General features: G+C 46.0%; 1 protein-coding gene across 4 annotated transcripts in view; it reads left to right on the top strand.

The window, feature by feature from the left end:
• KIF1B (kinesin family member 1B) overlaps positions 1 to 23,544 on the top strand; it is a 1,137,443-nt gene extending 1,113,899 nt beyond the window's left edge. For all 4 annotated transcript variants that reach the window (XM_078642264.1, XM_078642262.1, XM_078642263.1 and 1 more), the window contains one exon: positions 23,097 to 23,544. In XM_078642264.1, the coding sequence (XP_078498390.1) occupies positions 23,097 to 23,139 (43 nt within the window). In that variant the 3' untranslated portion in view covers positions 23,140 to 23,544. The remainder of the gene's footprint in view (positions 1 to 23,096) is intronic.
• The last annotated feature ends 1,793 nt before the right edge of the window (positions 23,545 to 25,337 follow it).

The following is a 25,337-nucleotide window of genomic DNA, read 5'->3' as shown; positions in this document are numbered from 1 at the left end:
GCCCACGTTTTCCTAGTGGCTCTGGATTAGGGCTGGGGAATGTGGTACCCAAAACTTCTGGGGATGAGCATCTGTCCTCTGATCACACTACCGCTTAGAGATTATCTTCTTTTGTAGCAGCATTGCATGGTCTTGCTCCCGGGCCTATGTAAGCTACACCTCCATATGTTGCGATTGAGTGACAACAGTTATTTGACTTCGACCTTCCTCCTGAAAGAGTTGATGTCATTCTAGCTGCCAGGCATCTGTCTATGAATTTTGTTTATGCTGGAGGCTGTGAAAACCTGATGCAATTCCAGCCAAACAGACCCATTACAGGCAAAGTTGTTGGATATTCTTCTTGTTGTGCTGTCTTTAGCCAAGCAAGGCCTTGCAGTGGACAGTTAAAGGTTACTTGTTGGGCCTTTTTGAGTTTACTGGACCAACCATCCTTGTTAAAATCACCCGTTGTTATGCGTTTACGTAAAGGGCTGGTTCATATGTTCCCACCCAAACCTTTTGTAATGCTGTAGTAGGACCTTCATTTGGTTCTTACTTTTCTGATGTGTACTCCATTTGAGTCAATACAAAGCTGTCCCTTTCCATCTTCTGACCCTCAAAACCATCTTTGTCATGACAATAACCTCAGCTCGTTACATAAACAAGCTGCAAGCTCTATCAATCTGCCTACCTTACACCAATTGTTTTCTGCACAAACTGATGTTGTGGACTGAAGTGGCATTTTTGCAGAATGTGGTGATGTGCTTTCATTTTGTACAATCCCTCACGCATCCAGCATTCTTTGCTTGGCATTCCCTCTCAGAAGAGCAGAAGATACTCCACTACTTTGACCCCAGAAGAGCTTTGAGCTTTTAAATCAATGGTACCAAAAACCATTGAGTTGGATGATCAGTTCATTGTGCAGCTCCCTGGGACGAAGAAGGGTAAGGCAGTGCAGAAAAGGAACATATCAAGGTGGATAGTACTCTCTGTAAAATCTGCTCTGCATTGGCCAAGAAGCAGCCCCCAAGAGAGTCTAATGGCTGATAAGACTAGAGACTACCACTGTGTTGGCCCGCTGAGTACCTGTTCTGGACATCTGTCAAGTTGCGATGTGGGCATTACTCCATACGCATATGAAGCACTACTGCTTTGGTAGCCAGGGAAGAGCACTTTGCTGTTCAGTCCTGCAGAATATTTTGGTTTGAGCCAATCCACAGATCCACTAACTTGTGAAGTACTGCTTTGGTTTCTATTCACAAGGTGAGGAATCTTCTGTTAGAAGTATCCATCAGAAGAACAAGTTACTTACCTATGGTAACACTCTTTCTATGGATACACCATCTAACCGCAGATTCCTCACCACCAATACTCCTCTTCATTCTGTGGAATAAACTCCTTTCACCATCCATATAAAGATCCCAAGTTGGAGATCTTTACACTTTCATATCTGATCAGGTATTAAGTTCGGCATCCAACAGCACAGACAGTCAAGAAAGAAACCTACAGGGCACAGTTGTGGCACATATATGTGGCATCAGATAGAGACTTCTAGCCATAGATTCCTTACCTTAGAATTATCCACAGGCATCAGACTGGATCCAGAACGTTTTCGTGAGCAGTGCCCCTGCATTCCGCTAGGTGGTGCCTGGTGCTGTTGGCGTCGTCTGCGCCAGAAGTGATGTGTGCAGTGGCTATAACTGTGCCACCCCAGCACGTTGGCGACGGTTCTTTTCTTTATGCGCCAGTCAGCACAGATCCTGAGAGAGCTAACCAGAGTCAAATTTTGACTGACCTTTTTTGACTTTTTGTCCAAGTCTTTTGAGATTTTTATCCTGGTGTGGCAGGATGTCAACTAGGAAGGCTGGCTTCAAGCCCTGCGGCATCTGTCACTGGCCGATGTCCATGATTGGACCTGCACCTTGTTAACCTCTGGTGCCTCGAGCACGAACACGACATGATGACCTGTGTTGACTACCGTACCATGCACCCCAAGGCCTTGAGGGAGAACTCTCCCCAACTCCTTACCACCTGATGTGCGGCACCATGCCGGTGTGGAAAAGTAAATTTTGCCATGTTCTGTGTCCCTACGTGTTCCCCCATCTTATGTTATGTGTGCATGATTAATATGCATATGTATTCCCCATGTTTGATTAAAGACGCAATTACAGTTGTGTCCATCCTTAGTATACTAGTTTCCAGTTCTCGTGAAAGCTACGAGTATTAGGCCTATGTAAAGTTACGTTGCCACGTTTCTCAGTGTGCACGTTATTTCATTGAAAAGTCCCCGTTTCTAGGCCTCAAAAGGGCCCGGACACCAGATTCAGTTTCTGTCTCCTGAGCCCTCGCTGAGGAGCGATACATCCCCCACCTGTATCCTCGACCCTTCACTTACTTCCTGCCTCGCAGTGCCCGGCTCGGCCTGGCTCTGCCTATGAGTCTGCCAAGAGTATGTTATGATTCTAGTTATCAGTCCAGCACTCCTTCTCTGCATTCCTAAGCTACTGAATCGCATCAATAGTTTCCGTCATTGTCTAGCCCTTACGTCTCCATGCAAGAGAAATACTGTATTAATGGTCATTTAATATTCCTCAGCACGCACTACATGTAGAATAATGCATGCTCCAGTCTTAGAGTCTGTTAGCCTTTACCCCGATAACTTTTGGATTATATCAACATGTCCTCTAAACATTAGATACTAGATAGGGTTTAGGTACATGTCGCCCTGACTCCCCAGACTTCAGTCTCTGCTCCTAGCGCAGAGTTCATAGCCCCCAGCTTCTCCTAGTAACACGTCGTTGTCAGTTTACGCGCACCATTAGGTTAGAGGTCCCGGCTCCTTAGGTAGCCCCCTCCATGTTTCCGCCCTATTTATGACATATTCTGTTACGTTTACATCACATGTCCATGTATACGCCTCTTGTTACACCCACTTTCACCCTTATCTTTCGCGACTGCTATTGACCACACCCACTGATCCGCCTACTGTATTCACTATAATGCAACTGTTTTAGTATATATGCTTGTGTACTGTTATTAAATGTTACGCCGATTCCTTTTCCCCTAGCGCGCTCATTCCCTGTCCCCCCGGCAGGGCCCTGCCATCCTGTTCCCGTGCAGGTTGTCCTGTTCCTGTCCTTTATGCTGTATTAAACCTGCAAACTCCTACTACCTCGAATCTTGACTCTTATTTATTGAGCTATCTGTTATTGCTATGTCCAGTCAAACCTAGATCCGGTATTATTTATTTATATACCACATAATGGCGCCCGAATAGGGACTTGCCCTTTCCCCACGCGCCGGTGAAGCCACGCCGGCCCCCTGACCCTCTGCAGCCGTGACGGAACCATACCGTGCACGTGCAGATATTTCTGCTTCAAGTATCCCTCAGGCCCACGGAGGAGACGGAGGTGGCGGTCCAGCATCCAGACGAGGCGGTGGAGGAACGCGGCGAGTCCCGACCAGAGCCCAAGCCGAGAGTCCAAGGTCCGAGGTATCCGGAGGCCCACCCGTAACAGAAGTCCGAAGTTCGTCCGTCCGGCGTCGAAGCAGTCCAGTCCAGTCCGAGGCCTTCTGTTCTTGCTGCCCGGTGAGTACCGTTGCTGGGGTAGTATCTAGACAGGGTCAATCTAATTGACTCTGTTCCGTGGGTTTTGGTGGTACACAGACCCAAAACGAAGTGTCCACTTCGGTGGATGCGGGTCCTGACGTGTCTCTTTATGAGACCGGTAAGTTTCGTACTGTTTTAGCAGTGCATCTAGTTTCTGTTCTAGTCAGTTCTGTTCTCGAGAAGATTCATGTATTCTGTTTTCAGTATTCCAGGTAGTATTCTGTTCGAACTGTTATTTTAAATGTTCTTCATGTATTTCAATGTCGTGGTATGAGAGTGGAGTAATTATCGTGTTCATTGTGTATTGTATTGTGTCTAGATTACAGTTCAGTCATGCCTTTATTCTCGAAATTACGTCAGTTAAAAACCAGAAAAGGTCTGCTAGAAGCAGCAGTTCCTGTCCCGCCTAGGGACAGTCCAGGTCATTTTATGTATCAGAAGCATGGCATAAGTGCCATATTATATCTAGATTTATGGGTGGAGTACACCAAGGAATTAGAAGAAAAGTATAGATGGCCCGTATCAGGTACGTGGGATGCCGAGTGCATCATGCGAGTAGAAGAAGTATTATGCAAAAAGAAAGCCAGACAGTCACAGAAAGATGCCATCGAGTTATGGCGCAAAGAATCTCATAAAAGAACCGAAAAAGAAATCAGAAAGTCAGAATTAAGTAGAGAATCCTTAGAACGAGCCCAAGAAAGGGAACTAATCGAGATAGGTGAACGAGTTAAAACCGAACAGTCAGACAGACAGAGGAATGCCCTCATTAAGGGTATGTACCCTCTTCTTGCCGAGGGCTTGCCAAAAGCAACCCCGGAGGCATCCAGTAATTTTCCGCCACCATTAGTTCCGACCAAGCTACGTCACAAACCGACCGCAGCTGATATTTTTATTTCGTCCTATTTGGACGACACAGTCCCAGAATATACAAATCCTGTTCCGCCAGCTCCTGTAAATAATGTAAATCCTGCTCCTCCAGACACCGGGGCACCTTTTGCAGTACCTGCTACGGTACCCCCGGTCCAGCCTACATTACAATTTCCCACTCTGCCAGCACGAAGAGTATCAGTCGACGATTCTAGTTTAGGGGCCGCAGGAGGAGGTCCTCCTGGTACCCCGCCGCCACACCAACGTGTAACGTTAGTCGAGTTACATGAAAGTGCGTTACAGCGTACGCCCAAATATAAGTCCGTTGCAGATATCCGACGAGCCCTTACGGAATGCCGCTATGATCCAGTTGCAGGTGATGATAGTACAGTTATATATTCCATCCGTGTAAGACGGGTGACCGGGTATTTGGACACCCTACCGAATATGAAAGAAGATCTAGACAGAATATATCGTTTCATCCGTACAGGGGATGATCCAGAAAGTATTGGCGAAGCCATGTCTCAAAGGAAAGCTGAGATCCAGCTCATGTTATTAAAGTTTCTGATTAATTGTTTAATAAGAGAACAAGATTATCCGACCAAAGATCCGGCCGAAATGAGAATCCTGACAAGGTGGAGTGATAATATAGCCGAGGGTAAACACAGAACTATCAGTAGTATAGAGAGTATGTACAAGAGAATTCGTAAGGAAATAATAAAGTTACACGAACAACGTAAAGCAGCACAAGTAAGCGAGAAAGAAAATGACTCTTCTACTGAAGAGGTAGACGACGAGAATCCCGCCAGAATAGCGTATGTAGGAAAATCTAGATTTCCAGACCGCCATTTACGTCTAGATTACAAGAAAACTGTTCCTCACCCAGCACTAGAACAAGGTTCTCTAGAACAAGTATTTCAAGTTACCGATCACATTCTGAAATCACGAATCGGTTACAGTGAGTTAAGTACTATGCATGAACAAGAACTAGCCCGATCAGCAGTCCGATGGATTACTGATTCTACCACTTTTCCAGATGAAATAGTGGCACAAATGTTTCTGAAACTGCCCCCAGCCGAGCAACGACTGGTGGGTATGTATATGATCCAGCACCTCATTACTCTGTATGAGGGTCAACATTCTGATCCAGGTCCGTTACACGATGTCCTGAACGAGTTACTCCAGTATAGATGGAAAGGTCTAGGTACCGATTTAATTAGTGTTATCCTAGAACAGCGCCACAAATATAGAACGTTCCTGAACCCGCATTTTGTTCATATCTCACCCCCAGAAAGTAAACCGTTTTACATAGATAGACAGAATCCGTTACGAGAAGTACACCCAGTTAGGACAGCGGATGGTGAAATGCAACGAGTATTTGTTTACACCCCGATTACAAAGATGGAACTCTTAGAGATGAAGAAATTAATTCCCTGCCATGACAAAGATCCAGCAGGGTTCCATCGAGAATTGAAAGACATGCTCCGTATGGGAGAATACACGTATCCAGATATTATTAAAATGTTAAAAGTCCTGTTGCCCGCAGGGGTATACGAGAAACTCAAGGAAAAAGAATGGGAGGTGGGGGAGAAAAAGATCGATTGGGCAGTTCTAGAAGCTGAAGATAAGATACGAGTACCAGGTACCGGTCTTGGAGAGAAATGTAAAGAATTACCAGAATTGTTAATACAAGTTTTGCCTAGGTTATTAGCCACTAAAAAGGAAGACTGGGATGCAATCTCAGCCTGTAAACAGAAACAAGACGAAGACACTAGTGATTTTTATTCTAGATTTGAGAAATGCTTTAGTATCAACAGTGGCCTCAAGACAAGTAGCGAGTCATACCCTCATCTTTTTGTTACTAAATTAGTCGAGAATTCAAGTCCACAAGTTAAGAACCGAGTTTTGAAAGTCGAAAGTACCTGGCAAGCTAATACCCCGTCCCAAATGTTACAGATGCTTCAGTATCACCAGAATAGAATCAGAGAAGAGCAAGATCACGAAAGAAAACGTATGAAAGACACGAAAATGAAAGTACTAGTTGCACAATCTGTTCCTCAAGACAGTCAGAAGAGGGGTACGAATCAAGCCAGTCATCCTGCAGTTCCCATTAAAGGGACATGCAATTATTGTAAACAGCCAGGTCACTATATAAACGAGTGTGCAGTTCTGAAACATAATATAGCTACCGGTAAGACTAAAGAAAGACCACGTCCGCCTAGACAAGAACAAGTTTCACAGACTTCTCAGCCACAGAATGCACAACAGACAGTTCCAGTACCGCAGCCTATTGCTGCAACACAGCATGTTACACAGCAGATGTACCAGTATGCACAGTCCGAGTATCCAGAGTATCAGCCATATTCATGAAACAGCCTAGAGAGGGAGGTTGGCTTGCCTCTCATCGAGATACCTGTAGATCAAGAGGGTCCCTATGTTCACAGTCAAGTATTAGGGAAAGACAGAAAGTTTCTGATTGATACAGGGGCAAGTAGGACCACTATAAGTCACGCCGAAGTTCCAGGGGCTCCGCTCTCAGGCTCTAGAAATGTTTCCCTTGGATTTTCAGGAAAGCCTATTGTAAACGAGATATCTAAGCCAGTTACTCTAGAAGTAGGTCCATTGTCCCGCACTACTGATCTGTTACTTACAAAGTCATGTCCAGAAAATTTGTTAGGTATTAAAACACTGAAAGAATTAGGTGCAGTTATTTGCTGCTCCCCAGAGGGAATACGATTGTTCTTACGTGACTTCAAGGGTCACTATGTATTACGAGATTTTGATCCGAGATTGTCTAATGTTCCGCAGCATCTATGGGCACAAGGTCCAACTGATGTTGGTTATATGCAAATCACACCCCATCGTGTGACTCTCAAGCCAGGTGTAGTCCTGCCACGAATCAGACAGTATAGATTGCCACCTGAGGCTGTAACAGCCTTATCCAAAATTATTGACGAGCTCATCGCTCAAGGAGTAGTTGTAGAAACTGACTCCAATGTATGTAATTCTCCGATCATTCCAGTCATGAAACGTACTGATCCAAATGCACCCCCAGTATATCGATTAGTGATTGACCTTCGAGAACTCAATAAATGTATTATTCCCCAGTACCCAGTTGTCCCAGATATCTCTTCCCTATTGACAGCCATTGATTCCGAAGCCACATTTTTTACAGTCATAGACCTCAAGAACGCATTTTTCAGTGTCCCCATTCATCCAGACAGCCAGTTTCTTTTCGGATTTTGTTTAAATGGAAGGAGCTATATGTTCACACGAGCTCCTCAAGGATTCACAGAAAGTCCTAGTATTTATAGTCAAGCACTTAAGAGACAACTAGACAATATTCACATGCCAACAGACACTGCCCTGCTCCAGTATGTCGATGATCTACTGATCACAGCCCGTACTGAACGTGCTTGCGAGCGAGCATCACTTACAGTCTTGTATTTCCTTGCCGAGATGGGGCACAAGGTGTCCCCTTCGAAGCTTCAATTCTGTGTCCAGCAAGTGATCTATTTAGGCCACTTACTGTCCAAGAGGGGTAGGCAGTTGACACCAGACCGTATCCAGTTAATAGCGAGTCTTCCTCAGCCCAAGACCCAGAAGGAGGTACGTGCTTTTATCGGCCTCACTTCTTACTGCAGACAATGGATTCCTCAGTATGCATTTCTAGCTAAGCCACTGATACAGTTAACGACACAGGAGGCAGCCGTATCGACTGTCCTCCCTTGGACATCTGAACATACACTTAGTTTCAATGAGTTAAAGAAAGCTTTATGCCAAGCTCCAGTTCTAGCTACACCGAACTACAGTAAGCCTTTTACACTTTTCGTCACTGAACGCGAAGGTACAGCATTATCTGTTCTCACACAAGATCAAGCAGGACAATACAAGCCCTGTGCTTATTTTTCGAGCACACTAGATCCTGTAGCCCAGGCTCTGCCTGCGTGCCTCAAGTCAGTTGCAGCCACAGCACTAGCTATCAGACAAAGTGATTCCATAGTATTAGGACATTCCTTGACAGTACAAGTTCCACACTCCGTGGAAGTTCTTTTAAACCGAACACAGACTCAGCACTTGACAATTGCACGTTTAACAGGTTATGAACTGACACTGTTCCAGCCACACATAGAAATCAGACGCTGCAACGTTCTAAATCCTGCTACACTGTTACCGTCAGTTAATTCAAATCCTGCCACACACGACTGTGTGGAAGTAGTTAATACTATGACTAAGCCAAGACAAGATCTGACAGATATTCCATTACCAGATCCCGACCTGACACTTTATGTGGATGGTTCATGTATGAGAACAAGTACAGGAGAACTAGTAGCCGCGTATGCAGTGACTACTGACACTGAAGTTATAGAAACACATCGTATTGACACCCTGTCTGCTCAAGCAGCAGAGCTAGTTGCTCTGACACAAGCCTGCATACACGCCAAGAACCTGAAAGTTAATATTTACACAGATTCACGCTACGCATTTGGAGTCGTACACGACTTTGGAGTGCTCTGGCAGGAGAGAGGTTTCATGACTTCTCATGGAACCAAGATTCAGCATGGTCTCCTTATTCAAGCTCTGTTAGATGCCATACACTTACCGACATCTATTGCTATCATGAAGTGCAAAGCACATATGAAAGTTACTGACACTATTTCTCAAGGTAATGATCTAGCAGATCGCACAGCCAAGCTTACAGCTCAGACACCAGACATGTCAGTTAATCCGACACAGACACATACTCCAGATCCGACTACCTGTATGACAGTTAAGGACCCCACTCAAGATGTCATAGATATCCAGTTACATGCTACTCCCGATGAAATCAAGAAATGGTCCGAACAAGGAGGGGTCCAGACAGATCAGGGATGGGTAACGAAGGGTAGAGCCACATGGTTTCTCCCCGACTCTATGGTTCAAGTCATTAGCAATACCGCACATAGTCCAGCACATTTAGGAGAAAAAGCTATGTTAGACAGTATCCAGAACATTTGGTTCAACAAGCATTTACGAGCTGCAGCCAAGCAGAAAGTCCGTACCTGTATGATATGTTGCCAGTTTAACCCAGGTAAAAGTGTCCCGGTGGAACAAGGTGGATTCCAGCCCCCTGACCACCCTTTTGAAGTCCTCCAAATGGATTATATTCAGATGGAGCGATGTCGAGGTTTCAAGTATGTCCTTGTAGTTGTATGCGCTTTGTCCAGATGGACAGAAGCATATCCAGTCCCAGATTACACAGCCGCGACCACTGCCAAGCAGTTGGTTCGTGAATTCTTCCCCCGTTATGGACTCCCTAGAGTCGTATATTCTGATAACGGCCAACCATTCTCATCTGAGCTCATGAAACATGTCTCCCTTCTGTTAGGGTACCAGTGGAAGTTTCATTGTGTACGCCATCCTGAGGCAGCCGGTCTAGTAGAGAGACATAATCAGACCCTGAAAATCCGCATCGCCAAAATATGTAAAGAGAAAGGTGTGGACTGGCTAGTAGCTCTGCCAGTCGCTTTGTTTTATATGCGCATGGTCGCACATTCCAGATCAGGTCTGTCCCCGTACGAGGTCGTATTCGGCCGCCCCCCTAACATGTGGGGTACACCTAGACCCCGAAGTATTACCGATGTTTCAAGTAATATGCTGACAGATTACCTAGCTTCCTTGATGTCTGCCCTACACTCTTGTCGTTCACAGGTTGCCGCCGCATTTCCAGACAATACCGAGGTGGCACCGCATGAAATCGTTCCCGGATGCATGGTTCTTGTGAGGAACTTTGATCGTTCAAGTCCGCTGGAGCCCCGCTGGAAGGAGCCCAAACAGGTCCTCCTGGCCACCCGTACTGCCGTCAAGTTGGAAGGCAGGAAGGGCTGGGTCCACCTGTCACATGTGAAAAGATTTTTTGGACTAAAACCTGTTACCAAGAACATTTCCGAGGATTTTAAGGATTGCCAAAGTACTATTCTTAAGGACTGTCCCGCAAAAGACAATGATACAGATTCCTCCCTGTTAGAGAAAACTCCGCAGCAGGAGTATAAGAAAAAATTAAGGTCTAGTAAAATAAGTCAGCCAGTTTGATTGTCTAAGTCCTCCCCTAGGTGAAACGGTTAGACCGGTTTCTGACATGTATATAATAGACCCCCACAGTGAGAGAGTTAGTCAAAACTCAATCCGATGTATCGTTTTTCTAAGCTTCATATTGTTTTTCAGCCTTATGTTTACCTGCACATGTTATGCATTTTATTTGTGTTTCCCAGTGTCTCATGTAAATAAGTCTGCTAATGTTACAGTAGAGCACACGTTTAGTGATCTACCTCCTCATGAACTCTCATATCGTCTTGCTATGCGTAATAATTCCTTTATCCGCATGTTACATTATTCACACCAGACCAGCAATGCCACTAATTGTTGGGTGTGTGGTCGACTCCCCCCTTTTCAGACACCGAAGGGAGTTCTGCCACTCTTTCCTTATCCATTTTCACATAATGGTTCGTGTGGAGCATGGTCCACGTTAACGTCATCCTCAACAGATATGTCTTTTCTTAACAGTACATGTTTTCCAGACAAGCAAGGTCTTCCCCACAGAACAGGGTTAGATCTAGAAAATGAAGTTTATAATTTGGGTAATTATTCTTCGAATTTTATGGTCCTGAATGTTCAGTCTGATTCTACTCCAGACTTACCTGCTATGTCAGTATTACCAGTCAAAGGCGAATTATGTGTCAGAAATAATGGTTCCATACATGTAGGACATAGTGATTGTACTACTGTTGTCAAGTATAGTGACAGTGGGAAATCTATTTTCAAAGCTTCACGTCATTCTTATTTTGTTTGTGGTCAGACCGCATATGTTCGTCTGCCCCTCGATTGGGAGGGTACCTGTTACATTGCCTTCCTACTGCCACCAGTTTTTCTAGCCCCACCTGACTATCATAGGAATTCCCACCTAGTACATACTAGACACAAGAGAGACCTCCCGATTGTCGATTATACTGAAACTGCTCTAGAGCAATACATAGATATCAATAAAGGCGTCTTCCCCTATTTAGGTACTGTCGTGAATAGTAAACTGATACGTAGATTAACGAGAACCCTCGAAGCAGTAGTGATTGAGACTACTTCTGCTCTAGGTAACTTAACCGAAGAGCAATCCTTTATGAGAATTGTCGTGCTCCAGAATCGTCTCGTCCTTGACGTCATACTGGCCGATAGGGGCGGGGCATGTAGAGTCATCGGATCTAGTTGCTGCATTTTCATTCCTAATAACGCACCGTCTGTTTATTCAGCTATTACCAGACTCCATAATATTGCCCATATGTTACACCAAGATCCAGGCACCTGGACATGGTCCGGTTGGTTCTGGAATATAATTTCCGCCTGGGGATGGAAAGTATTGTCATTTCTAGGTATTGCAGTAGCGATCATATTCAGTTGCTGCCTCTGTTTACAATGTGGCCCTGCGATTTGCGGCATTTGTGCTACCTCTTGTATTCCTAGTCCCAAGTCCCGTTCCAAATCCAGTTCCAAGAAAATTCGAGACGAACAAATGATACTGTATGAAATGATAGATGGTATCATGAATATTGATGTTTCCTGATGGAAACGTAGTGACAAGGAGGGAATGTGGAAAAGTAAATTTTGCCATGTTCTGTGTCCCTACGTGTTCCCCCATCTTATGTTATGTGTGCATGATTAATATGCATATGTATTCCCCATATTTGATTAAAGACGCAATTACAGTTGTGTCCATCCTTAGTATACTAGTTTCCAGTTCTCGTGAAAGCTACGAGTATTAGGCCTATGTAAAGTTACGTTGCCACGTTTCTCAGTGTGCACGTTATTTCATTGAAAAGTCCCCGTTTCTAGGCCTCAAAAGGGCCCGGACACCAGATTCAGTTTCTTTCTCCTGAGCCCTCGCTGAGGAGCGATACAGCCCCCACCTGTATCCTCGACCCTTCACTTACTTCCTGCCTCGCAGTGCCCGGCTCGGCCTGGCTCTGCCTATGAGTCTGCCAAGAGTATGTTATGATTCTAGTTATCAGTCCAGCCCTCCTTCTCTGCATTCCTAAGCTACTGAATCGCATCAATAGTTTCCGTCATTGTCTAGCCCTTACGTCTCCATGCAAGAGAAATACTGTATTAATGGTCATTTAATATTCCTCAGCACGCACTACATGTAGAATATTGCATGCTCCAGTCTTAGAGTCTGTTAGCCTTTACCCCGATAACTTTTGGATTATATCAACATGTCCTCTAAACATTAGATACTAGATAGGGTTTAGGTACATGTCGCCCTGACTCCCCAGACTTCAGTCTCTGCTCCTAGCGCAGAGTTCATAGCCCCCAGCTTCTCCTAGTAACACGTCGTTGTCAGTTTACGCGCACCATTAGGTTAGAGGTCCCGGCTCCTTAGGTAGCCCCCTCCATGTTTCCGCCCTATTTATGACATATTCTGTTACGTTTACATCACATGTCCATGTATACGCCTCTTGTTACACCCACTTTCACCCTTATCTTTCGCGACTGCTATTGACCACACCCACTGATCCGCCTACTGTATTCACTATAATGCAACTGTTTTAGTATATATGCTTGTGTACTGTTATTAAATGTTACGCCGATTCCTTTTCCCCTAGCGCGCTCATTCCCTGTCCCCCCGGCAGGGCCCTGCCATCCTGTTCCCGTGCAGGTTGTCCTGTTCCTGTCCTTTATGCTGTATTAAACCTGCAAACTCCTACTACCTCGAATCTTGACTCTTATTTATTGAGCTATCTGTTATTGCTATGTCCAGTCAAACCTAGATCCGGTATTATTTATTTATATACCACACCGGTCTTGATCCCGGTCAAGAAGGTGGTACCGGGATCGGTTGCCAAACCCAAGATCCTCATCATACTCCAAGTCATCTACAGGTAAGTCTCACAAGTCCAAATAGAGTAAGAAGTCAGAGGTCTTCGACTTCGCCCCGTCTGTCACCGTCATCCGACAATGCGAGGGAGAATGGTCATTTTAGGCCTGACTCCATGGCTGAGCCTGCGCCTGTGTCGGCTCCATGCCTCCCTGAGTTTCCTGGAGCCGGAGCAGCCAGCCCAACTCCTCATATCTGGGTGTCTGTTTCCGCTGGCATGCCTTCGGGTCCCCAGGTTCAGGAAGTGTCCTCACTGGTTCTCTGCCGGCAGTTCCATCCCCTATTGGGCCCCATGGATCCAGGCCGGTGACGGTCGAACCGCCTCGACCTTCCCTGGCGCCGGTCCTGATGCTGACCGGAAGGGCATCGTCCAGTCGCCAACTGAAGCCATGCCTTCCATGCCAGAACCTGAACCCTCTTCTTATGGGCTGGGACTCGAGGAGAATTAGGGGTATGGCTGTACCCAAAGAATACCAGTCCCTAGACCCCAACATGGACTGTTGTGAGGAATTGGCTAACGCCAGCGGACTGGACACCTCTCAAGATACTGGCATGCTGTCTCCGCCTACTGTGGCTACAGAGGAGGGGGTTTATTTTGATGGTGAGAAGGGCAGGCCAAGCTCCTGGACCTTAGTCTACCCTCAGGTGCAGTCAAGGCTGATGTGTTGGCAGAGGTGCTTCAGCCGGGAGAGGCCCCTTCAGAACTGCTTCTCCTTTTTAATGAAGCCCTCGTGGACGTTCTGGTGGGGACTTGGTCCAAACCCTGCACTGGGCCTCCTGTGAACAGTGCGATTTCCCACTCCCCGCCCCAGGAGACCCCAACTTCCTCATGCAAGACCCTACCCCAGAGACCTTGGTGGTCCAAGCTTCCACCTCCTGTGTGAATCCTGGTGCATTCCCTATCACCCCATCGGATAGGGACTCAAAGAGGCTGCCTATCACTGCAGTCCTTGAAAACTGAGTGCCTTTTGGACTGTTACTGCCATGCCCTGTGGAATTTGATTGCAAAGGTGCTGGCCTTGGTCCCAGAGGACGCACGGGCCATACTTTCCCAAGCTATATCTGACAGGAGAGATGCAGCGAAGTTCACAATTCGATGTGGACTGAACATGACCGACGAGCTGGGCAGAGTGGTTTCTTCATCAGGGGCCTCACGGCGCCATGCTTGGCTAAGAACAACTCTCTTTTTCGGGGATGTCCTTGCATTGTTTATGGACATGCTCTTTGATGGCTCATGTCTCATTGGAGACAAGGAAGACTCAGTGCTGGAGCACTTCAAGGTAGCTGAGCTATGACCAGGTTCTCTGGCCTTTCTATGGCCTCTCGCCAACATCAGGCTGCCTTTTGCTCCTTTCGTAGCCACAGAGCAGGCTTCCAGTTGCATCTTTACCAGCTCAGCCACCACAATGCCAAGCTTCCCAGCCTCTGCATGGCTGAGGACGCGGTAACTAAAGTCCGCGTGGGTCGGGCAGCCATAGATCAGGCCATTCCACCACACCCCCAGCCTCCAAACCCCTTCAGTTTGCTCTCTTACCATCATGGACCTCCAGTAGGAGGTGGGACACACCATCACCTGCCCCTCTGGAGGTCTATAACAACAGACTGCTGGGTACTTCAGCTTGTCCGAAGGTGCTACTCCCTTCCCTTCATAACTACCCCTCCATCTATGCCACTCACTTGCGAAAAGCTGACGGAGGACCATCTCTCCTTGCTCTGCCAGAAAGTGATGGCTCCCTTGGCCAAGGGAGCCATAGAGAGGGTGCCAACACCAAAAGTAGGTTGTGGTTGTTATTCCGGCTACTTTATGTTGCCCAAGAAGAACGGAGGCCTTCGTCATATCCTAGACGTGTCCCCTTACAATTTCTTACACAAGAAGAAGAAGTTTATAATGCTCACGCTCCTTCAAGTCCTGTCTTCCCTGGATGCTGAAAATTTGAAGGTAGCATTGGACTTGCAGTACACCAACTTCCACATTCCCATCCTGCCTGCTCACAGGCATTACCTGCTGTTCACGGTGGGCCACAAGCACTTTTGGTTTACCCTGCTTCCTTTTGGTCTTACCAGCACCCTTCCGGTATTCAACAAAGTGATGGCAGTGGTTACAGTTGATCTGTGTAGATCAGGGGTGCCAGTCTTCCTCTATCTCCACAACTGTTTGTTCAAGGTGGGCTCGCCCCAGGCTGTCATCTCCCACCTCCAGACTAAGGTTGACCTCTTGCATTTCCCTGGGTTTCACACGTGCCATAATCACACCTGACTCCCTCTCAGATGCTCCCTTTCATCGGAGCTGTTCTGGATACAGTGTAGTTTCGGGCCTATCCTCATGAACGGTGTTTCAACCTTTATCCTGGATTTTGGTTAGACTCTGAGGCTGCGGGCACTTATGGTCTTGTGCATCCTGCTTGTGACATATGCCCGCTGGCATATGCTGGCTTGTCATGTAGTTCCTACAAATTTATATAGGATCTGCACGTTTAGACAACACAAACTAAGGAATTGGTGTCCAGACTGATTCCAGGCACCCCCAATGGATATGTTCGTCTGTAGACCAGCTAGCTCACAGTGCCACTATAAGCCCCACAACTTTACCAAGGAGCGAATAGTTTTTGGAAACTATCGAACATGACAACCCTACCCTCAAGGGATGTCAGACCACCGCGTGCTGGAATGTCTGCGTGCAGGGACCTCAGTGTCTCTCTTCAGCATGGACGTCTTTTCTCCTCCTCTTTGCCCAGGGAAGATGTAGTGCTTATATACCCGAAAGGTACCCTCAGGGATTCTACCCAGAAGTGTATTATGCACATGTTGGGCAAGGATGACGACAGTGGTGACCCTTATACAGAGTTATTGAGCAGAAGATGGTAATCCTTCTGCAATACTGAGAATCCTCATTCATAATAAATAAGGCTAGTTTTTGGAGAAAACCAGAGGACATTTATGTAGCACCTAACTAGGTAAAAAGTCAGCGCCAGACCTGTTATGTAGAACAATAGTAGGACCGATGTAGGTAAAGGGTTGTCCAACTAACTAGGCCTATATTGGGGTTCATAACAGGCTCTGCAGTGGGGCCTGAAGTTCCAGTGGCCACGGCTTCATGGAAATCCCTGCAACATGGCCCAGATCTCGGCGGGAACTGCAAAGGATCTGCAGTGGCGGTTAACAAACCGAGGTTGGGTGAGTGGCAGAACCCTGTCCCTTACCTAACCAGATCTCACAGTGGTGACAGATACATCACTCCTGGTATGGGGTGGCTATCTGGGAGAGGTGGAGATCAAAGGCTTTTGGTCTCTCTGTCAAAATTCGGACTCAACATCAACCTTCTGGCGCTCAGGGCGATCCGGCTGGCATTAAAAGGCTTTCTACCCTTCAAGGGAAGTCTAGTACAAGTGTTGACGGACAAGACCACCGCCACCTGATACTGCAACAAGCAGGGAGGGTTGGGGTTGTGGACCCTTTGTCAAAAGGCCTGCGTCTCTGGACATGGCTGGAACAGCAGGGCATTTCCCTGGTGGTTCAACACCTGGCGGTCTCTCTGAATGCCAGGGCTCACGCACTCAGCCGAAGATGCCTAGTGAATCATGAATGACTTATCCATCTAGAGGTGAAGCAAGGTCTCTTTCTACCGTAGGGAGAGCTTTGGTTAGATCTGTTAGTCACTACCGAGAATGCTCAATGTCAGCAGTTCTGCGCCCTGGAGTTTCCAAGGCGGGTCCTGCTTGGACATGCTTTTTGTCTTCTCTGGAGCTCTGGTCATACCAAGTCATCTTTGTGGCTTCGAACTGGGCTCAAAGAGTTTGATATCCTGAGCTGTTGAGCATTGCTATCTATCCTTTGACCAGGCTGCCCCTTCAGAAGGATGTTCTGTCAGCAAAAGGGTAGGGTTCTCCACCCGAACGTGTCAACGCTCCGCCTTCTTGTGTGAAGTGGCGTAAGCAGTTGATAACTTTTGACCTTCCTTCAGAAGTCAGCAATGTTATCTTGGCTGCCTGGCGTCCCCCCAACAAGATGGTATACACCTGACATTGGGGTGAATTTGTGGTATGGTGTGCAGAGAAACAGGTTGACCCTCTTTCTGCTCCGCTCTCTCAGGTCCTTCTCTTTATCCTTTTCCTTGCCCGGCAGGGCTCTGCTCTGGGCACCTTCAAGGGCTATCTTTCTGCTATCTCATCCTTTCTGCGGTTGCTTGATGAGCCCTCCCTCTTCAAATCCCCTATTGTACATAAGTTCTTGAAAGGTTTGCAAAATGTTTCTTCTTCCCCCTTCATCATGCCTCAGTGAGACCTTAATCAAACCCTGACGTTCTTGATGTGTGCTCTTTTTGAGCCCTTGCACAACTGTCCTCTTAGGCGCCCTACTATCAAGACTGCCTTCCTAGTGGCAATAACATCTTCCTGGAGGGTCAGTAATCTTCAGTCTTTGTAATCTAAGCCTCCATACCTGAACATCTACTCTGACAAGCTGATTCTTTGCACTAGAGCTTCCTTTCTGCCGAAAGTGGTTACTCTTTTTCATATAGGCCAGTCCATAATCGTGCCTACTTTTTACGCTCTGCCACATCCCTCTAAAGAAGAGGAGCGACTCCCCCGACTGGACCCAAAAGAGTTGTACTACCTTGGCCACGCAAGAGTGTTCCGGCTGGACGACCAACTCTTCGTGGGGTATGACGGAACAAAAAATGGAAAGGCCATGCAGAAGCTGACCATCTCCCAATGGATCATGCTCTGCATTAAGATCTGCTACGCATTGACCAAGAAGCAACCCCCCTGAGGGCGTGCGTGCTCATTCCGACAGGGCCATGGCTGCAACCACTGTGTTAGTACGTGGAGTCTTGGTCCTGGACATCTGCCAGGCAGGAACATGGGTCTCTTTACATATGTTCAGAAAACACTACTGTTTGTGCAGTCAGGTCAGTCGGGCTGGGCTCTTTACCTCCTCTGTCCTGCAGGACATTTAGTGTGAAATTATTTTGAAGACCCATCGCCGGGAAGGTATTGCTTGGGTATCTAACCTAAGGAAAGGATTCTGCTGCTAAAAGTCTCTATCAGATGAACGCCTTATCTGTAGAGACTCCATCTAGCTGCAGATTCCTTACGTACCCACCCATCCTCCGTTCTCTGCGAACTGATTTAGCGGGACAAGGTTTTCACCCTTTCTGGGCCCTTGTTTTCCACACCAGTGGTGATTGTTCTTTGCGGCTCCGCGCTCCTGGTGTGGAAAGTCGCTTAAAGAAACTGACGTCAACACGCTGGGGTGGTATCTATATGGGCACTGCGTATGTTACTTCCGGCGTGCGCAGCTCCAGTGCTGGGGGGCAGTGCGCAGAGCTGAACGACACCACCGGTCGGCGCACAGTGGTACTGCTCACGAAAAAAATCCAAAACCAGTCTAACGCCTGGGGATAATTCTAAGGTAAGGAACCTACGGCTAACTAGAGTCAACAAAATAAGGTGTTACCGAAGGAAAGTAACTTGTTCTTCTGTCCCAGACTTAAAGATAGATAATAATCAGCACTGTATAAATTACCCCTCACTTATTTTCTAAACAATGAATCTCAGTTGCTTTACAGAATCGCAGTTGCTTGTGAGTTGGTATCTTGTGCAAAGTCATAACCCCCACACTTGAAAAACCTTGTATTAATAGTAATCTGATATGGCCTAAACAATACATCTGTATGAAATGGCTATCTCCAGAACATCCAGCATAAAATACATTCCAACAGAAATATTAAAGCATTACAACAGGAGCGCCCACACTTCCAAATGACAAAAAACCCTGTATAAGTAGTCATCAGAGATATACTAAACAATATACCTATGTGAAACGGATGTCTCCAAAAATACATCAGAATATCTGTTACAATGGAAGCAAATTGACCTTCTCTGAAGGTCAATTTTCCTCTTCTATAGCCTTTAACATGTTTTATGCCCCAAAACCGTATATCTTTAAGGTCCGCCATATCATGTACAGCATTGAAATGTTCTTTAATCAACAATTTATCATCCCTATTTTTAATCAACATCACATGTTCCTGCCATCTGATTTTCCACTTTCTTATTGTGGACCCAATATAGAACTTTTTACAGATATATTGAAACAGATAAACATAATCTTTTGTTTTGCAGTTCATGAATGATTCTGTGCTGTATTCCTTTGAATAGTTGTGAATGCTAAAAATCTGGATTACTTTCAAAACATACTTACATCTGATACAACCCTGGCATCTATAACAGCCTTTCAGCTCTTTCAACAAACTCTCAGATGCTGGACTTCTCAGCACCGACAAAATCATTCCTGGTGTTTCTGGCACCAGGATCAGACTCACCTTGCCGTTCCTGAATGCAATGTTTGGCATTTTCAACAGGCCCTCACACCCTTCCGGCACAACAACAGCTTTCAGCCTCTCCATGATCATGGCATTTTTCTCGGGTCCGGTAGCACCATCACTTGCACCACCCTTCACATGTGCGCCCAGCATCGCAGTTCCGTTATTAGCCCTGTTACCAAAGCCACCAACGCTGCCACCTCCACCTCTGCCAGACAATGAACTCTGATCCATCAGCTCCGCCTATGGAGCCTCCTCCTCAAAAGATGTCTAAGAGAGAGGCACAAAGGCTTATAGAAGAAGAAGATTATAGGGAATGAATGCACAATATTTTTGGCATGAACTTCGACCCCTCGGACCTGTGCTCACAGGATGATGCATCCTTACAATTTTCACAGCCTGCCCTCTGGCAGTGATGCATGGTGCACGGACAACAGTGTTGGCTCTTTGCAGGCCAAGTTAACCCAGGTTCTACAATTTGCTCTCCCCCTTGCGCAGAGGGGTTGTGCAATTGGTACTATTAATGGGTATTTATTGGCATTGTCGGTATTCCTGTCTGCCAGACCAGCCGTGTGTCTTCAAATCACCCGTTGTGATGAGTTTGTTGAAAGAATTAACAAATCGGTATCCTCCTACCCCCTTTGCTGTTCCCCAGTGGAACCTTAATTTAATGTTAACTTTCAGTTTTTCTATTAGCAATAACTTCAGCCTGATGAGTGAGGGAGTTGCAGGCACTTAGGGCCAGATGTACAACCCGTTTTTGCATGCACAAATGGGTTTGCGAACCCGTTTGCGCATGCAAAAACATATTGGGCCATGCACATAGCCTATTTAGCGAATTGCAATTTTTTTTTTGCGACTCGCTAAATAGGTTTTGCAACTGGCTATTCCCTTCCAAATAGCGAGTCTCATAACAATGTACTAATGTTTTGCGACCACAATTGCGGTCACAAAACACTCACAATTACCATCAACTTCAAATAGGTGGTAATGCATTTGCAAATGGGAAGGGGACCCCAGAGGACCCCTTCCCCTTTGCAAATGCATGCAAAATATATTTTTTAAGGGCAGGCAGTGGTCCCAGGGACCAATGTCTGCCCTTAAAAAATTAAACAAAAACGTTTAATTTGTTTTACATTTCATTTTTCTTTTTTAAATGTATCCTGTTTTCCTTTAAGGAAAACGGGCTTCATTAAAAAAAAAAGCTGCTTTATTAAAAATCAGTCCCAGACATGGTGGTCTGCTGAGCCCAGCAGGTCACCATCCCTGGGAGGGTTGGCATTCACACTGGGCTTGCAAATTGCGAGATGCTCATTAACATGAATGAGACTCGCAATTTGCGACCCCATTGGGAATCGCAAAACAGTGTAAACACACTGTTGTACATTTCATTTAGCACCTCGCAATTTGCGACTCGTAATGTCTTGCAAATTGCGAAGTGCTAAATGGAAGGGTCGTACATCTGGCCCCTAGTTCCTGCCCACCTTTTACATCCTTTTACCCTGGCAAGTTGGTGTTGAGAAACAGGGCTGCTTTCCTGCCCATGGTGGGGCTACTCCGTTCCATCTGAGTTAGTTCATCACCCTTCCAACCTTCTATGCACTGCTTTATCCCACAAAGAAGGAGCGGTTGCATAGATTGGATTCTAGACAGGCAGTCAACTACTACCTGGACCCTGGACCGTACAAAGTACACACAACTGGATGACCAGCTCTTTGTAGGGTACTGAGATGCCAAGAAATGCAAAGCAGTGCAGAAAAGGAATCTTTCAAGGTGGATTATACTATACATTAAGGCCTGCTATGTGCTGGTCAAGAAGCAAACTCCAGAAAGAATCCAGACCCATCCTTCCAGGGCCAAAGCCACACTCCTGCCCTTGCTGGAAGAGTTCAAATGGCAGAGATATGCAAGGCATCCAAGTGGGCATCTTTGAACACATTCATCAAGCATTACTGCCTGGATTGGGAGGTGCGATGGGATGGTAATTTTGCCAGATCCATCTACCCTCCTCCTAGCTGGGTTTGGCTATAGAATGTTTTCTACAGGTGAGGAATCTGCAGGTAGAATTATCTATCAGTAGAAAAAGTTATTTACCTGCAGTACCAGGTAATCTGGTGGATACTCTACCTGCAGTTTCTTCACCAATGTGTCTGCCTCCCTGCTTGATGGATAGTCGTAAGGATACATTTTGGCACAGCACTACTGTCAATATCAACCAGTCCTCTCACCTCAAAGGCTGTAAAAAACAAGAAGGAAAATGGCATTCTTGGTCCGAAGTCAGCATAATATTGATCAACATCATCTGACACCACTCCTGACAACGATATGAAGCCAGGCCTCTGTACCAGCGGCGTGTGAGCTTTGAAATGTTGGGATCCAGTTATACACCTGGAAATATTCTACAGGTGAAGAATTTACAGGTAAATAGTGCACTCACCAGAAAGACTGTTACTGTATTAAGCAGCTTTTTCTTATTGCTCTTCCGTCCTCACTGTTGACTTTCACCAGAGCACTCAAACATTGGTATTTGCCAGTACATACTGCCCAAATAAGCACTTTCTGCCAATTATTCCTAATGTTAGAGCCCCAATCACGGTGGCGGTTGGTGACCCTCAAAAATGCAGGGTCATCGAGCCAGTGGCAGGCACTGTGATAAATCACAATGCCTTTAGGCTCACACTCCAAAGCTCTCAATCATTGCTCATTAACAGATTTTAAAACGGGCCGTGACTGAGAGCTCTATAATTAAGGCTGAAGCAATGCTGGGTTCTCACAGTGCCCATCAGTGGGCCAAAAAAGAACACATTTAAAAATGTACTTATCAACGCTTCCTCATCACCTCAAATCCTCCTGGAGCCTTAGCCAACCCTCTTCCAATCCCAATGCTGCTCTCATACTACAGAAGAGCAGCATGCGAGCAGTGACAGGATTGGCTGGAGACGGCTGCCTCGACACTCCAGCAGGCATGGGGCCAGTGCTTGCTCTCAACCCAGCTGTCTAATACAGCTAGGTGTAGAGGGTTACACTGCACATGTCAGGCTGGCTGTCACAAGGCAGCCAGCCAAAGAGACATGCGGATGGTAAACTGGGGGAGTGAACACCACTCCCCTGCTGCCAGTCAGCAGCTGCCCCACCCCTAAACACTGCTCGGGCTGAGAGCAGTGAATAATAAAATGGTAATTCATTTTATTACAATTTTATTTTTCACTTTTGCTGCACTGGCAGCAGGGGGTGACACTCCTCTGCCCTAGTGGAGGGGCCGCTCTGTCCTCTCATCAATCTGGTCCCCCTGCTGACATCAGTTTTGGAGCCTGATGTGTTATCTGCATTTAGATCAATACATTATTTCAATTTACCAGTAGTAGTGAGAAGTGTTGTCTGTTTTTTTGCTCTTATGTCCTTTTTTCTTTTTGCAGGTCAAAGCTTGCCCGGAGGCGCACTGGACCCTTGAAGTACTGACAAGCCTACAACTCCTTCATTATGACCCTAATGCTCTCCTCCCACACTCCTGTCTCCCTTTGTAATTCTTGATGGTTTCTCTTGTCTGTAAAACCTGTGGCGTTCTCTCTCTGCTCTCACCCTGTTCACTTGAGCTGAGGTGCTTTAATCGTAGCATGTCGCCAAACCAAACAAGAATAGAAGAAAGAACAAAAAATCCTTATCCAATCACTGCAGCTATTTTTTCTCTGCATTCCTTGCCCACTTTGCTCCGGCATCATAAAACTGTTTGTATCTTCAGTGAAGTTTTTATCTTTTATGAATTCTATTTCCTGTAGAACCACGATTCTATTATTTTTCTCCATCTCCCTCTCCAGCACCAACATCACCATGTTCAGATTTATAAACATATTCTTTCCATCTGTACTGCTTGGTTTCACAACTTGTGGGTGTCTAGTCAAATGTTGGTGCACTGGATGCTGTGCTAGAGATGCAGCATCTTTTGGGTGACTGGGCAATATGTTGGGAACTTGGGATCATGTTATGGGGCATGAGACCCATGTCAGGAGTGTCTGCATCTTTTCGGTAACGTGAGCATCCCTTTAGGTGTCGTATTGGAGGTCTGAGTATCATGGTGGAAGTTTCCATGTCAGGCAGAAACCCAGAGCACCAGGTATGGTCCAACCCACAAATGTGTTGCCAAGACACCCAGCGAAAGGCATTATAATAGCCTCATAGCAGCATGAGTGTCTTCTAAAGATGAGGCATATCTTTGTTGTATAAATGATGCTAACAATTAGTCTAATCTACATCCTCTTTAGCTATACTGAATTATTGTGTGTGCACTCTAGTTCTGTCTGAAGATGGTCAGAGCACAATCATCGGCTTCTTGCCAAGGTCCTGTGGCAGTGTTTGCTGTGTTGAGTTTATGATAGGGTGATTTCACTAGCGTGCAGTGCACAGGACCATTGGTCTTTCTTATCTGCAATACTGGCCTGTATCGCTGAAACGTCCCCTGAAATTTGGCAGACCTCAGAGTGTGGTGACTAGGTAGCTCTGCAGCAAGTGTCCAGCTATGCACTCCTTAACTTACTGGTTGACTGACCAAATCTTTACTTCTCCTTCTTAAATTTGCAACAGAACACTTATCAGGGTGGGTGGGAGATAGGATGATGCCTCAAGGGACCTGAATGTGTCTTAAGGGTTTCGGAGAAGTGTGCCAACCATACCCATTTTCAGTTCAACCTCGGACCATGTGTCTCCCGTCAGGGAAAAAATTCTGTCCTTTATGCTCATGGCAATGCATATGTGCTTATCCATGTACCAGCATTGCAGACATGATGAAGAGAGTGAGAGAGCTAGAGAGCTAGAGAGAGAAACATTTCACCCTTAGTTCCAGTATATCCAATATAATCCTTTACTTAGTCTAAGAGCCCCCATATTATTCCTACTGACTTTTAGCCCTGCTGCCATTAACCCCTGTATTTCATATTCCCCTACCTGCCTTATATTTTATTTCCCTTAGACATTTTATATTCTATGCCCCACTACTATCTTATATAGGGCAAGGCATTTACTAGTTATTGAGGGTTTGAGAATATATTTTTGAGTGCAAATGCATACATTTAACTGGGAAACGCAACAACTTCATGAGGAATTAGCTTCAAGCGGTCACGCTCTCATTTATAGGACAGGGTGCTTTTATGCAGCTCACTATCACTGTGCCACATACCATCACACAAACTCCCCTTTCCATACATCTCTCGAACTCTCTTCCCTTCCAAAAGCAAATTCACCACCTATCTCTCTTTTTGCATTTATTCACAAAGGCTCTATTGTTTTGAAATGCAAAGTGACGTCATCTTGGAAACATTTGAGCATGCACATTTATAACAATGGTATTTACATATGAGAGGTGAAATAAGCGAACACTACACAAAATCCAGAATCTGAATGATCAAAGCGTTGGTTGCTCAGCAAAACATCCACTTTATGGCCAAGACCTTCAGAGGGTGATGTGGGGAAACACTCCTTTAATGGCTAAGGGTTGTTTAATGTTTCCCCTCATTGGGTTTTCTGTCCCTGCTTCGCTTCCGTCCTTCTGTACTATCCTTGTACAGAAGTGTTCTGGGAGCGTGGTACTAAGAAAGTGCCACTGACGTCCAATGTGCTGTATTTGCTTCTGCTTTAAATCTTGTTTTTGTGAATTTTGATTCTCT

This window comes from Lissotriton helveticus, chromosome 5_1 (genome assembly GCF_964261635.1).
Source record: "Lissotriton helveticus chromosome 5_1, aLisHel1.1, whole genome shotgun sequence".
NCBI classification, from domain to species: domain Eukaryota; kingdom Metazoa; phylum Chordata; class Amphibia; order Caudata; family Salamandridae; genus Lissotriton; species Lissotriton helveticus.
Note: the sequence above shows the minus strand (reverse complement) of the source record. Positions and strands in the feature narration are given on the sequence as shown.